We start from the raw sequence: 16624 nt of genomic DNA on the forward strand, positions 1-16624 counted from the left end.
ATACGGCTGAAGCGACGTTAAACAAAAGCCTCGGAAGAAGAAGACTCGGAAGGACCGCTCGTTCGTTCAACGCGGGATTTTTTCGTTACCTATAAAAAGAATTCGGTGTCTTTTTGTGTCGCGGCTGCAGGTGCTGGCCGCGTGCCAGGTGGCGTGAATAAAAATCGCAATAAAAAAAGATGATTGCGTAATTCGCGATGATTTGATATCCCGTGGCCCGTTCTCGAATTTATGCTCGTCAGTCGAACGCTTCGCTTTTATGCTTCAAGTCGTCGTACGAAGGCGACCGTCCATTCAGAGGCTAAGTCGATAATTGAAAATGTCACATTCAGTCGCTGATTTTCATGAGCTTGTTGAACAACTTTATAGGAACATTAACGCGCATATGACGTCTATCGAATAAAGCGCGCTGCATTTGCGTCAAAGCGCAATTCGGATCTTTAGATTTAGTAGCTTTAGACTCTCGAAACTTTGGACTCTCAATTTTGCGCGCGCGGGCTCTATAAATTTCATCGACGTAATATTCTTCGTCCGTCTTTCCGGCTCCTTGAAGCAACAATGTGTATTTGGCTTTTGGCATATCGACACCTGGCTCAGTTTCTCAACATGAAAGACTGCGATCAATCACATGGCATTAATCCGCGTATTTTTTGTCATTATTTTTGAAATTATCTACCGCTAATCATTCTTGAAATATAGGACAGCGCAATATGTTCTTGAGTTACTATCGATAGCGGTGAATTGTTTTTGAGATCCCGCCGATTCGTATCTTGTGCATTTAGATATTGCATTTACCTCACATATTTTACATCCGTTTAGAGTTTCATTGATTATATTTTCGAAGCGGCACGATGGCTTGCTATTGGCCGTGAGTGCGAAAAGCGAAACGAAGATTTTTCGCAGAAATTTTCACGAAAATACCAGCGCGCGATCGCGATGAAAACTTTTGACGGTCTGTTAAAGCCGTTGCCAAGACGCGGCAAGACTTATAAATTATCCACAAGGAGATTAATATCCGCGGAGCGTGAAGAATTATAGCGTACAATATAAATTGCGATATTTTCTCGCGAAGTCGCACTTCGCTTTGGCGCGGCTCGAATACAATAAGCTTAGAGTATGCAATTAGGAACACGCTTGAATACAATGCTAACGATAATTGTCGGGACGGCAGGTATCTGTTACGGGGCTGCATACTTTCGCAATGAGACGCAATGACTAGGATGCAATGACGGGATGCAGTGACTGGAGAAAAGCGCGTGAAAGATACGAGATATAACGACACGCGCACGAGGTATAACGCAATGAGATATGCGTGGGCAGCGGTCCTTGCGATTTTACGTCTCAAGAACAGCATGGACAATCTTCCGGTTCGGCAGGCAAATTTAAAAGTGAGAAAGAGTGTAACTTTATAAGAGCGCTTTTAAAGGTAGATTTTGGCATGGTTCACGCACAGGATAAACGCTGTAAATTCTGAATTATTTACGACGAGGATCTATTAATCTCGTAAATTGTTTCGTTGTTCGCTATTCTCGCCTCGCCTCGTCCAGCCGAATTCCCGCAGGACAATCTCGCGAGAGAGGCGTGGGTCTCGCTGCTAAATGGGAAATCGTAAAACCGAGATTGTCGGGGTTGGCGCTCGTAATAGAATACCCCGTACAATTGGCAGTTTCGATGTCGTTTACCTCGCGCGTTCTTTCGCGCGGGCTTTGTCGGACGCTCATCGAGTAAAACCGTTCCACAATCGTGATTTTCTTTTACAAACTATCATAAACTTCGGATTTGTTGTGCGTATCGCGCATTCCGAAAATAGGATCGACTCGTTCCCTCGGTACTCTGATTTTCTCTTTCTATCTGCCTCTTTCTTGGACTTTTCTAATTATAAATCTCTTTGTACACATCGCCGAGAATAGAGTACGAAAGCTGCCGCGGTAAATGGGGAGTTTCGAGGGTTTCTGACCTCGCTCGCGGTCATTATTCTCTCACGTGACAAGAAAAAATAAAGTACACGTGGTTTCGTCACTGTCGTTGTTAATAAAAGAGAACCTTGAACCATATTCGGCAAACGCGGCGATTGGATGCATGTATTTTCTCTTCGTTCGCGGTTCGACTTTTTTGGATTCGCAATTCGCGAATTTGCCAATAAAAATATTTACATTACCGGACGAGAAATAAAGAGAACCAGATGCTTAGACGGGCATTCGGTCGGCAAAAGCTCTCGTCTGAACGAACGAGAATAATTTATTTAAAGCGGTTCACTCTCGAAATTGTTTCCGTCGCACTTTGCACCAAGCTCGGAATAACTTGAAAAACATGTGAGGTTTTGAAAAGCATAGAGTTTTTGCTTCTCTTTTCTATAAAACTAGGATTTTATAATTTCATACAATAAATTTTCTAAAAATCTAATTTTTTTCTACATCTCTCCAAAATGCGAGCCAATTGAATCAAGATAGCGATTTATGTTTAAAAATTTTTTTAAATTCTAGAAAAATAGGTGACTCTGTAGATTGATTTGCGACTGAAAATATATATTCAAAATGTGGTTTCTTTCAATCTCACGTTCTTGGAATGCGTAAATTGCTGGAATTACGATGATACTTAATACAAGATGATGACTTTTAAGGAGAGAGAAAGTCTCTATCCTTGGATGTTTGTACATGATGCGTTTTATGGTATAAAAAAAATTTGCTTAGTGCATCTATATCGCGGTATTTCATCTCCGGAATGTAAAACGAGATCTCTCCGTGCTAGAAAGTATGTTACAAAAATATTGCAACGAACAATCGGATTTAATCGTGTGAATGGGTGATCAGCTCGCGCGTAATTAGACAGAAGAAAAGTGCAGCGTGATATTTTTTTTTTTTTTTTAAGAAGATGAAAGCGATGCTCAGGGTAAACCATTGTTTTCATCTCGCGCTCAGACAATTTAGATTTGCCACAATCTCATTGGCCGGCTTTTCTCTCTCGGAACGAGTAAAGGCTATTTTGCGTTGGTGTATTTCCCGTGCGATCACATTGTGATATTTACGATCGCGCTTGACGTAAATCATCGTAACATTAGTCTAGGTATATTTACGAATCGCCTTTAAATTAAATCAGCAGCACGAAGCATCATCGATTGTGTAAGAGCTGTTGCCGTAAATGTCGCGGGTTTCTTTTGACCGCGGGACTACCTTCGAATACGTAAATTGCTTGATTATGTATGATATGCGGGGGCGGCTTTCATTACCCGTCACGTATATCATGTATGTTACATTGTGCATAAGTGTACATGGCAGAATGACCTTTTCATCAGTCATTGTGGAGCTTTCCACGCGTGTGCGGGTGAGCTGTGATCAACCGATCGTGACTAGCGAGCAAAGGGTTTTTAAATCCGGGATTAATCGAAGGGATAAAGGCATTGTTACGCTAACGACGATTTTTTTATGACGCCACGAATAAAGATGGATGGCATCGAGTAAAAGCATTGAATCATTTTTGAATTTGATGTACGAATATCGTTCGTAAAATAGAATCCTTCCCGTTTAAACTATTTAATCATCAAGCATTAAGGTCATATCTTTTTTAAATCGTATTTCTTTTAAGTGTTAAAAAGACTACACGGATAGCTTCTGGAATGTAAAAGAGAATGCTTTACAGTTCCAGTAACAGTTTGCGCGTTCGACCATGGATCGTATCTGTCAATTTAATACTCGCGTGAAATAAATCGAAAGAATTCGCCAAACAGAGCGGAAATCCATAAACCGTCTCGAAATACGCGACGCATCGCTTCCCTTTATCCGTGATCGATTGGCGCGTGCAACAGCGGAACGACGGAGATGTGTCAGCCAGCTTTCCGAGCCTGCTAAACTTAGATCGCATTGACACATGTGATTATTTACACGGAGATCGGAGAAAGGATATACACCGGGTATAACCCATGTCATGTCAATGATCCCGTCGATGGTTTCTCATCACCGGAATTTCCGATCGATTACGAGCATCGGAATTGATAACCGTCCCCTCTTCTCCTCTTTGTTTGTCGCCGATGGCGATCGTCGTCGATTTTTATTTATTCATAGACCTGAATATTTATTCACATCGTCGAATGCATCAGATAACAATCTCGTGAATCATATGCGCGAGCTCAATTTACAAAATAATGTTCGAAAGTGAGATACGGGAAACTCATTGAGAGATCGTTACGTCGCAACAGGATTGATCAATAGGGAAATGGGGCGAACACAGATGCACGAGCAGAGAAGCGTGGGCGTTATCGATCAAGGTCGAACGCGCTCTCGAAATACATCGATGAATCGATCGGGATTCGAAATAGGGACGCTTCGTCGTAGTCGTATTTTTGTAAATCGGTGATGCGCGGCAAAGAGTAACGACGGATCTTGCCGGCTTTCCGCGGTTTTAAGATCAAGAACCCCGTGATCTTTCGTGAAAACTCTCTTCGGCGTTTATATCCTCCCTCGTTAATTCGAGATGTTGTACTTGGCGTTGAGAGGCAAAGGGCTCCCATTTTTATGAAAGGTACGGGATACTTGTCCATTAGTATTTTTTATAATAAAAAATTATTTTTTTGTTTGTGTTTTTAACTTAAAAGATATTATTATTTTAATTTTTAAAAACATTATCATGAATAGTCTTTCTTAATAAATTTGTAGTTTTTATTTGTTCAAACTTTTTTTAGAAATATTTAAAATATAGAAAATGTTTGTATTTATAAAAAAAAAAAAAGAAAGAACATCATTTTAAACTGTCTTGAAATAAAAATAAATAAAAATTAATAATAATAAATAAAAAAAAAAAATTCTTGAGCCAACCTATGATAGGTTTTTATGAATTAACATAATTTAGTGTATTGTGGCATTCAAATGCTGTTGATTTCTAAACACAAGGTAAAAGTTCGAAAGATATTATAAAGACGTCCGAAAGAGATTAGCATGCTCATTAGGTTTTTTTACGATACTTTAATGACTCGTAGATGTTATAGTCTGGCAATTGAATGAGTTCGTGATCGTGTGTCGTGAAATATTAAAATATGTTCACATTTTTACCACGGTGCAAAATTTACGTACATACGGGACGATAATATCTTTTATTATTCAAATTTACGGGAATTTGATGGAAAATTCTATACAAGAAGCACGCGTCGATATTCTTGGTTACATCTCTATCTAACGGTTGATATGTAGGTATGATGAGGTCATCCGGCGAGTCTGTCAGATGATATCATGCTGATCTTAAACAGCAATAGGTTGTTTACTCGGACAAGGGACAGAGAGATGAAAATGCCATTCGGACAAGCTAATAAATTTATCAAACGTCAGATGATATCTTGTTTTACTTGCAACAGAAGATGGATAAAGCATTTGGCCGCATTTCAAATCACTCTTACATGAAAAGTTCATTAGATGAAAAATCAATGTTTATAATGTGTGTGATTCGCTATTTAATTATATATGTATGCATGGAACTTTTACAAAGATTATATATTTTGATAACTTTCTTTGCAGACGCTTTTTATATTCTTGATTAAGTACTTTGTCGTTTAGCATCTCTTACATTTGTTGAGTACATACATACATTTTGATATCTTTTAAAAATTCTTAGGATTTGAACTTTTTTTTTTCACGATTCGAAAGGAAGATCACATTTGGGCAAAAGAGAGAAAAGTGTAAACAGGAATTAATTTTCGCTGTTGTCATCGCTTGTAATCCCGAGCGGAAACTTGGAAAAACTGGATCCTTCTTTTACGGGAATCGAGGCCCGGAGCCCTCGAAGTGAAAGTCGTTTTGAACGCAATTGCCGCCGGCTCGTAGACTTCGCTACCCGTACACAATACCTCTCTACTCGGCTCTCTACCCCTCTCATCACGAGGTTCCAGCATATAAAACTCAGTTGTTTAGTAGCGCTCCAGCTCCGGGCGACTCTTGTCTTGGCTTACGTCGAGTGCCGCTCCTTACTCGTCTCGCCTGAGCGAGTGTTATCGTAAATCCAAAATCTCGCTTAAGCTTCGTCGATCTCTTTGCGAACTTGTGCCTGTGTGTCACGTGATTATTTTACAGGTCAATTTATTTCTGCGGCCTTCGTTGCGTAAGTACGACTCCATTTGCGGTAATCGTTGAGATTCGCTCTCCGCGATGAACTGTTATGGCAATGTGAGCTCTCGCAACAACAATTAACTTAATTGTACGCAATATAACGTCTACCGTTTAAGGACCTGATTTTATCGTATTCGAGAGATTCAAACATTTGAGATTAGAAAATTTAAGAAGAACGTATTGCTTTTTAAAATATTTTATAAATTTTTATAAAATACACGCTTCAGTTTAATTATGAAAATATTTCGGATTGAATATGTGAAATATTTTCGTAAACTCTTTCGCAAAATTCCCGAACGATTTCATATCTCGATTCCAGTGATACCGCGCAATCCATTGCGGTTGTAGGCAAATACCGATTATTCGGATAATGCGTGTATTTTGCATGCGGTATTCGCAGGAGAAAATGATCGAATGCCACTAATTAACAACTGGCCAATATTTGATCAGTTTGCTGCGCTTATCGGCGATGCCTAGGCGCTCCCCATTATTCTAGTAATTGAAATATATCGAGACCGCGCTCGATTGTTCGACTAAACATCTGCGTCGACTAATCATACACAGACCCCGATCTAGCAAACCGCAAATTCTTTTCGTCAAAGTTGATTTAAGTGCTCTATATACACGTATTACTCGAATATCTAGTGTTTAGTGAATAATTACTTACGAAACAGAGATTTCAATTCAATGAAATATAAATTTATTCGGATTTATTTAGACGCTCTTAATTTACGAGACGTTAAAGAGTCTTCATTCTTACTGTCTCAAATTAGGATTGTACAAATAAAAAGATATTCGATGAACTTCAAAATTTGATTCGCGCTAGATTGTTGGAGGGTTTTTAGAGGGAGTTCAAGCTATGAGTCGATTCATCGATTTGTAAGACGCATTACAAAATTTTGACGCTTCGTCGCCGATGTTAATAATTATTACATACAGGAGGAAGGATTTCACCAGGAAGTCGAAATCGAAATACCATTGATGAATATTTACGTCTATCAGACGTTACAGTGGATGGAGCTACAAATTGGTAGTCTATGCTATATCCCTATTAAATACAGACACCGACAATTTCGTTAATAATAAGCGATGTGTCGAATGCGAATAATCCAACAGTTTACAAAGAGAGTATCTAAGATCCGATAAAAATAGATAATATAAATATAAATCTAGCATTGGAAAGACATATTGCTCTCATAAACTTTATCCGAAAATTTGCACCGTTACAATTTATATTTTCACCGTTACAGTTACGTTATATTAATGTTTATCTGATACTGATACGCGTTTAATTATAATTTAATTTCATCTTAATTAAAGTTTAATCCGAATTTAATTTCACAAATTGATTATGCTTTATAATCTTAATTACATATATATATATATATATATATATATATATATATATATATATATATATATATATATATATCATATATGTATATCAATTAAACTATCCCGTTTATTTTGATGGTTTTAACAGTCATTCTTAATCTATAGACGCGCGACATCGAACTAATTACTAATTAGAGTTTTACATCCGCCCGGTTTTATCGCCGACTAACTGAAGAACTGACACGTTAATCCAGATCGCGGGATTTATATATCGATATACTTTCACGATCGCGAGACTTTTCCGAGATCAGGGCGATTTTATAAATTCTCGCCGGGTACTTGGCACGCCGCCAACAGGAATCTGTTTGTACACAAAGAGAGAAAATCGGAGAGGGTAGCGGGAGCGGGTCGAAAAAGTTCGATCAGATCGAGAGGCCAGATTGGATCCGCGTATGGAGATCTGTACGGTAGAAAAAATAATTCGGCGTAATGGGCAAGATGCGGCGAGAGTAAGGATTATCGATTAAGACGATTTGATGAATCGCGAAACGAAATTGCGTAACGTACGCGTTTTGACAGAACGCGTTTCGTCGCCGACGATCGCAAACTTTATGTGTAGATGTGTCAAATAAATCGTCCGGCCATGATTTACATCGCGATCGCGTTGTAAAACTGAGATTTGCGAGATTCTGTGACGGTTATTATTACTGTTATTACAACGGTGAACGCGCTGTAATTAGGCATTCTCCGAGAGCTAACTAATCATGCGAGCTGATTGAAAAGTCACGCCATCGAAAATTGAACGATAATTATCGCTATATGTATTACGGAGGCATGCTGGATCTGCTCATCGATTCATCGAGCGAGATTGCTTCAGGTCATTGAACAATGTCTCTCACGGTACTTGTTCGTCAGCTGCTAGACGCGCATAAATACAAGTAGTATAACGTTGTGGAAACCACCGTTGCGGCGATACGTTACGCCGTATAAAACGATATTTAACGACCGTTACACCGCAAACGAACCTTAAAGAATGCTCGATTTATGTACGTTTTAAGTATCGTATGTTGGACAAAGTCGAGCAAAGGAAAGCGGCACTTGAGAAACTAAGACAATGCACGAAAGCGCAAATTTTCATGTCAATAGTTGAAAATTCAATTAATTAATGAGATCCTTATTTTTTTCTGACATCACTGAACTCTTGATTTCACATTCTTATCTTTTAATAATCTTGTCGATGAATTTTTTTTCTCGAGTTGATTATGATTGAGACAGTTTCTTGTTAAGCAAAATAAAGAATAAAAAATAATAAAGATATATCGCGAAAGTCATCGTTATATTCGATGATGCAGATCTCGCAGCTCTCGCTTCTCGCATCTGCTGAACGATTAAGTGCCGTTAGAAAAAAATTAGCTTTGTCGCTATTTAATCTATTCGTGAACGAGCGAGATGCGTGAATGATTCGCTTTCCCATCAGACGAAAGGAAAAAAACTTGGTTGCGTTTCCTAACGCTTCGCTTCGTAAACCGTATTAGGAAACGAATTTGTAGGTTTTGCTCTAGAAAGTTTATAAATAAACAAAAATCTCACAAACTTTAGAGAAATCGAATGAAATTGTTACAGATGGCTGTAAAATAATTGCTCAACCTCTATCATCTTTAGCGATATTGATGCAAAATAGTTCGTATTCTGCAGTGCCTCTCGGTCTTTAAATATTACCTTAACATTGAAAATATATACTTTGGAAATTTGGATAAAAATATCCTGGACAGATGTGGTATCATCAGCGACTTTCATATCTCATTTTTTTTTTATGGTGGTCTCGTCTGGTCTCCTTTAAATTTCAACGAGGAAAATAAGGAATCACATCCGGTGTCTTGTGTGGAAGGTGGTATATTTTTAGTAGCTCATTCAAATTTGGTAGCTAGTCCATTTTTTCTCCAACATTTTTCAAGTTTTCTGTTATTTATGTTTGATGTTATTTTTCACTCTTGCGAACAATCGAATTTAAAAATTTCAAGTTCAGCTCCAGAAATTTGCATAGTTGAAGCATGGAAAAATCAACAGAGAAACAATTTTAAATTTTGCAGCGACTATTAACGAAGGAAACTCTTATTGTTCAGCAGCTGGCAAGCTCTTAAAGAGAATCAACAACCTTAAGGGAAAATCATTTGAGCGAGAGTTTGGAATCGCGAAAGAGAAAGAGAGAGATAGAGAAAGGTGTTGATGCGGCTACGTCCGCCGACGAGTGCAAAGTGCTAAGTTTCTCGTAGCGGTCGGAAGACAAGGCAAGGCAAGGCAAGGGTGGTGTCGTTATTAATGCGGGCCTAGGTCACGGGCGGCGAAATGTCTCCTCGGCTGGTCGTCGTGGCTGGTTAGTTCATAAGAAGGCCAGTGGCCGCGCTCTCGCACTCACTATAAATAATCGTGTACGCGGGTATGTCCAAGTATAGCCTGTTGGGAGAGTGCCAGTCTCAGCGAGGAAGCCTCAGCTATTTTTGAGGGCTGTCGCCGCTACTAACCGCGCGACGAACGGCACTCCGATCTGGACCGACGATGGGGATGACGATCCCGCTGCGTCTCTCCCTCGAGATCGTCGACGCGTGTACCGGTCCCCCTTTCACCCTCTTTTCCCCCCCTTTCTTCCCCTTTCTTCGCACCACTTCTCCTACTCTGATAATCAGTTCACCTTTCCCGCCCGAGATCATACTCTTTCGACGACCTTGAACGGCGTCGAGTCAGGTCGATTATGTCAATGTCGAGACTCCGCGGATTACGTGATCGAGGTAGAAGTAGGAGGAATGGGACGCGGGGAAAAAAGAGGAAGGAACGGCGGGAGGAATGGGGAATTGCCGGTTTTGGCAACTTGCATTCACGTGCTGGTTTCACGGTCAATCGTGAAACGAGGATTCTGGGGCTCGATTAATACGCGGTATGACTCGTACCGCATGATTTTGCGCGTTACCGGATGCACATAAATACGCGCGGATAAATTTGTGCACCGGTTCCCGATACACGTTGAATACGAAAAAAATTAAGCGATGGATAAGGCATTTTAAATAGCGAACGACGCGCTGATGAGAATGATAGATATTGATAGCAACGTTAGAATTGAAATTGTGATAGAGAGATATCGGGAATCAGTTATCAATAGAGATACCAGTGCATTTTTCACTCAAGAAATAAAAGCAACAAGAAGAATGCGATTACATATATTGATACGATACGAGTACCTCAAGCTGAAAACTTCAAAGTACTTGATATATATGATTAATATATTTTTTATTGTTATAATCTATCTAGTCTCTGATGCGATCATATATTCAAGCTAGCTCTAGTACTAGAGTAGTGTCGTAAGGATATTCATTATTTAACAGAAAGGGTAATCGTATCGTAGATGATCTTTGCTCGGAAGAAGTGAGAGGCTTTAACAAAGGACGATTCGATTCTGCACGTAATGCAACATCGTGTCAATATTATCCTTGATGAATTATTGAAAGTAATGTACGACTTTCTCAAATAAAAATTCAAATTAAAAATCTAAGCTGGAGAGATTTAAAGATTACTGATATCGAGTTTATAATTAGAAACACATAACTAGAAGATTTCTTCTACAGCTTATGCTAATAATCTCCTCTGGTATCTCTAGTAAAAATACACATACAAACTAGCTTATTTATGAAAATGTTTGCCGAATTTCTTTATTATCTGAAAATTAAATCTTATATATAAAGTCTGTGTTATTGCACATAATTTATCTAAATAATTATATATATATATATATAATAAGTAAAATGAAATAAAAAAATAGATAGTGCATATATTTGTATTTGTCTCTTTCATTCCAACATTAATATCCAATATTATTTTCAAAATGCATCTATCGTGCAACGTGATTCGCTTCGAATTTCCCGCCTTCTCATCGACGTATACTCCATTCATCGTAACACTTTCCAGCATCGCGTATAGGCATTATATATATACGTAATAGTACTACATACTACATGTAACGTATAATGTGTAATTGTCCAAGCAACACACAATAAAAACTGCATCAATCGTGAATGTATTATCATAATCGAGTAAAAAGAAAGATTGCAATTCCGATTAACTTCGGTTCATATGTTCCGAGAGTAAGAATCAGTTACTCATCATTTTTGAAAAAGATCTCGGAATCTGGACAAGTCGTATCGGACGCGTAATGGACTCGATCATCACGCAATCGCATTGTCGGCGTTAAAAGGGCGCTGCCGCGACCTGGTAGGCTGGTCAGTGAATCGCGCGCGTCCGTACGTCGTTGTCTAGTGAAACTGTGTACGAGAATTCGGAACAGGCGTTTCTCTCGCAACGGACTTTTAATCTTCAAATCCACGTACCAGGCACGCATTGGCGCAAGGTCGCGTCCTGCCATCATCATCATCATCGTCGAGTGAGTGCCAAAGAAGGGGGGCCCGTCCCGTCTGTCAGCCGGGCGGTGGCCGCGGCGGCGGGGCGATTTCGCTTTGGTCACCGTCGCCGATTTGGCACGCGAGTTGTCAATGAAAATCGATCCCGAATTATCTGGGTCAGGGGGCATCAGCCGCGTTGAACGCTCGCCGTATTTAAACGTGCCATATGATCAATGCGATTGGATCAGTCGATCACGAACGTACGGCTTGTCGACACTCGGCGATAACGCTTTCGCGATAAAAGATATCGGTCGTGTCGCTAGTCAGTCTTCTTTAACGAAGCGGCGCGCCTCGTATCGACATCCTTTTTTCTTCTGAATAATTGATCGGGCACGACGGACGGGCGCCGCGATAATTAGCTCGAAACGTCAATAACGCGCGACGGTCTTTCCTTTGTTTATAGCGGCGAGACTTTAGATGTATTTCTTGACTGTATAATCGTAAATACAGTAGAGATAAATCTTTATCATAATTGAACACTCTTGAGTAGTAATATAGTGCAGCTTATTGAAATATATAAGAACCTTTGCACTTGACTGTATCATAGAATTTTATAAAATGTCGAGAAAACATTCGGTTGTTGACCAGCGACCATGGGACGATTTACAGACTTCCTCGTCAACCAAGACAACTACCATGACGACAGCAGCCAAGCTGTATGGCAAGGATCTGAGCGAGTATGATGACATTGATGTGGATCAATTATTGGCAGAGCTTACGCCGGAAGAACTAAATATATTGGCCAAGGAAGTAGATCCTGACGTAAGTCTGTTTTTTTTTTGATGATTAGTAATTTTGTGTGTTTTTTTATCATTGTCTTTTAGAAATGACTGAATTTAAATTATGTTCATAGGATAGCTTTATGCCTCCTTCGCAACGTTGCAGTTACGAATGCAACAAGAGTCCTACAGGGCCACTGAATCGAAAGAAACTCATTGAACATATCAACAAGCAAGCTCTAGAGACACCCGATATTCCAGAATTGAAACCATATGTACCTGGTGTAATTAGAGGAAAGAAAGTGAGTTTACAGATTGTAAAAGTAATTCCTTCTATCACTTAAAGGATGATACTAATAATATTTATAATAATCTAATACAAATCTCCTGTGAAGATCTGAAGCCTGAAATTATAATTATGAAAAAAAATATGTATAGGAAATCACTATCCAATATTTGTATTAATTATATCCATTGTATTGTTTCAGTGGGTGCCACCGCCACAAGAGAACATAAAAGAAAAGGAAGCAGAAGAACAAATCGCGATAGATCTCGGGGATGAATATGAACAAGCGCTTTCGGCTGCCACCCAAGAAGAAATCATTGACCTTGCTGGTAAGATCGATTATTTCCGAGAATCTATTGTATTGGAATTGAAAGAAATGCAATTATGCAAAATTGTTTCTTTCCTTCAGCTATCCTTGGATTTCATTCTATGATGAATCAAGATCAATATCATGCGTCTCTACTGAATTCTGGACAACCGGTCGGACTCGGCTGGGATGGAGTGACAAAAGCTAGTCAACCGAAAGTTTATCCGATGGAACCGCCCAACGACACGGATGTCGATGCCACCATTAAACAAGTGCGAGATGATGACTCCAATCTGACTGACTTAAATTGGAACAATATTAAAGTAAGTAACAGCAATTGGTAATATTTTTGTAGAGAGAACAATATATTTTATACTGAGCTGGTAATGGTGTTTTGTTGCAGAATATTTCGGACGAAAAATTCATACAATTGTTTGAAGGATTGGAAATGAACACACATCTCGAATCGCTAAGTTTAACCAACGTTGGACTCAACGACAAGACCGCGCAACGACTGGCTGATGCTTTAGAAAAGAATTCGACACTCAAAGTACTCAAGTGCGTATTTTATATATTCTTGCGCAAAAAGTCCGTCGCATTTAACTTCTCATTGTTTTAATATTAAAATTTCTTTTCAGCGTGGAGACGAATTTCATAAGCCCACCTGTGATAGTAAGGCTAATCAGGTCCCTCCTTAAGACAAAATCCATCGAAGAATTTCGATGTTCGAATCAGGTAGATTATTGTATAAAATATGTCAAAAACTCCAAAACTCCGTGACAAAAATAACGATCGAGAAATCTTAATATTTACATTATCTTCCAGAGATCGCAAGTACTGGGTAACAAAATTGAGATGGAAATTACGCAATTGGTAGAACAAAACCCAACGTTGCTGCGACTTGGGTTGCATCTGGAATTCAATGACGCTAGACATCGCGTGGCTGCGCATTTGCAACGCAACATTGACAGGAGTAAGTACATAAAAAGCATTGCAAAGATTTATAATATTTATCAGCATATTATAGATCATGAAAGACACATACAGGATTGGTAGTCCATATAAAAAAAATTTATTTAAAATATCAGTTTTAGGCTTAAAAGGATGTCTTTCACATATGAATAATCGACATCAATAAGATAATTAGCATTGATTTACTTATTTATATAACCAATTACGAACATAACTAGATATAAAATCTAATGAAATGTTGTGGCGACTATATTTTAGTGTCAAGTATGAAGTTCTTTCCACAGGTCAATGCGCAAAATTCTTAAGCAGGTGTCACATAAATTGCATTAGTAATGAAGCGTCTCGCGGACGTATTATGTAGATACCATTGTTTCTATCACGATGATAATTGTGCTATTAATTTTACGTTTAGATGGGAGCAATTGTATGGGGGACTATGGAGACCATATGACGAAATGCTTCTAATCCTTCCAAATCTGCTTCGTAGTCTCATGTAGCGCTTTACTGTAACATTCATCATTTCATCTGTTCATCTCGCTGTATTCATTTATTATTTTTTTAGCTAGTGACACATATAGAGGTAATTATAAGCTCCTTGTCCCGTCTCTGTGCGATTGAAAATGAAACTTTCTAGTTTCTGATAGCGTTTTTCTCCAAACCCTTGCAATTTAAAGTCGATTAAAAGATGTGAAAGCGATATGTAAGAATGGTTATGCTTCTTTAAAATTTTAATTTTATTTGTAAACCGCTGTTTCCTCTTCCTCAAATAACATATCAAGCTCCTCACTACGTGTTTTATATCCTATCTTTTTTATCTGCTTTTTTTTATTACTGCTTGAAAAATCTATTTTATCTCTCATTTATTTTTATTAAAGATACAGATAAAAAAAAAATGTTTGTGCAAACAACACAAACTGATCAGACTGTGATCTGTCTGTTTCAATTTTCAGCAAAACACGGAGAAACGAAGATTAGAGTAGTTTAATTTGGTATGAATCCGTCGATTGATTTTCATATTTAATTAAACGCTTTTATAACTCAATTAACGATGATATTCGCGCATTATCAACATTAAGAGGCACAGCTTTTTATGATCTTGATTATTTAACGAGACGAAGTACTCAGGATTGCTTTCACGATTGATACGCTTCATTGTATTTTTAACTTATTGCTTTTTACTTTTTGCTAAATATGGCATTATTACGAAGCAACATTAACAGATGGTATCTGAATTATCATGCCACGTTAGATTTAATTTCCTAGCAAAACATGTACAAATTAATTTGTAAATTCTTAAATCCCGCGCGTGGAAATCTTCCAAAATTATATCTTCTCGTCCTCCTATTATGGCATGTATCGCCATTGTAAAAATCAAAGCAGACAATCTTATAAAACTTTACTTTGAAATCCTTCAAAAATCTTAAAAGTTGTTAATATAAGAGTTACAAAACTTCTGCATTGTTTTATCGTACCTTTGTCAAAAAATCATTCCAAATTCGAGCGAATGACTTAGATTATTGTTATTCTAATTGATTATTTATCTGGTTAGTCTTTCGTGTGGAAGCCAAGGAACGAGCTGAGTTTGTAGTGATCTCTGGTGGCTCTGCAAACTTCACCGTTCATCCCGCAGATGACTTAAAAAATAGAGCGTAACGCTGTTGCAGCGTAGTGAGTAGTTTTGTTATCAAAAGTGAGCTTGCCTTTTCCCCCCATGACTTGATAACGTGTTTGTAATATTTACATTCATTCTATATACTCGTATTAATTTGTAACGTTAAAATTTTAATGTTAAAGTTTTGAATCTAATAATTTCTTAATAGCACTATTTAATATTTTATATGATGAGTGTAAAAGGATGCATCAGTTTGACGAGATCTACTATTCTTAGCTATCAATGACAATCCCGAATGTGCCCTTGATCTCAGCATCCGATTGATCATTAGAGATAAAACCGTTTGTAGTTTTATGTGCATTTTGATCAAAAAAAACTTCTCTCTCACGGAGAAAGTCACATGCAACAACAATTATCTCCCAAATCTATCTCATTACTAAACGAATGCAATAATACTTTATTCTCCATATCTTTCAGAGTAGGATAAAGTAGGTGTCGTGATAAAAATGATAAATGCGACTAATATTTCAGCCCTCAAGAATCCGTCGCACGATCTTATTTTGTTGGCATTACTTTCCCCATCTCTATTCTGTTCTTTTGCATCCCGTACCAGTTTCTTTTTAAGTTTGATTCTCTCTCACACTTTCTTTCTAATACTTCAATATACTATCATGATACATACGACATATGAATGATAAGGGTCTAGTTTTTTATTATTCGAGCTCAGGGTATCTCGTTGAGATTTTGCACGCAGGATTGACAGGATTGACGTCCCGGTCCTTACTCGACATTATACATCACATTTATTTGACGTATATGTATATAGGTGTTCGTCACAACGTGATCGTGTTTATTT

General features: G+C 38.2%; 1 protein-coding gene across 15 annotated transcripts in view; it reads left to right on the forward strand.

Annotated features, from left to right (window-relative positions):
* Positions 1 to 16624, forward strand: part of Tmod (tropomodulin) — a 45213-nt gene that overhangs the window by 14497 nt on the left and 14092 nt on the right. For 8 of the 15 annotated variants that reach the window (XR_011446693.1, XM_070293164.1, XM_070293189.1 and 5 more), the window contains exons 2-8: positions 12482 to 12634; positions 12726 to 12893; positions 13080 to 13206; positions 13287 to 13507; positions 13588 to 13742; positions 13823 to 13919; positions 14010 to 14157. Coding sequence is in view for 14 of the 15 variants with exons in the window: in XM_070293164.1 (XP_070149265.1) it covers positions 12482 to 12634; positions 12726 to 12893; positions 13080 to 13206; positions 13287 to 13507; positions 13588 to 13742; positions 13823 to 13919; positions 14010 to 14157 (1069 nt within the window). In the remaining variant the exon portion in view is untranslated. Of the gene's footprint in view, positions 1 to 1300; positions 1389 to 5899; positions 6082 to 11554; positions 11854 to 12481; positions 12635 to 12725; positions 12894 to 13079; positions 13207 to 13286; positions 13508 to 13587; positions 13743 to 13822; positions 13920 to 14009; positions 14158 to 14568; positions 14969 to 15106; positions 15157 to 15705; positions 15825 to 16624 lie in introns of those variants that run through there. The other 7 variants (XM_070293244.1, XM_070293125.1, XM_070293156.1 and 4 more) reach the window with 6 other exon arrangements.

The sequence above is a fragment of the Polyergus mexicanus genome, unplaced genomic scaffold (assembly GCF_030449975.1).
Source record: "Polyergus mexicanus isolate NDT 795.1 unplaced genomic scaffold, iyPolMexi1.0 SCAF_1, whole genome shotgun sequence".
Classification (NCBI taxonomy): domain Eukaryota; kingdom Metazoa; phylum Arthropoda; class Insecta; order Hymenoptera; family Formicidae; genus Polyergus; species Polyergus mexicanus.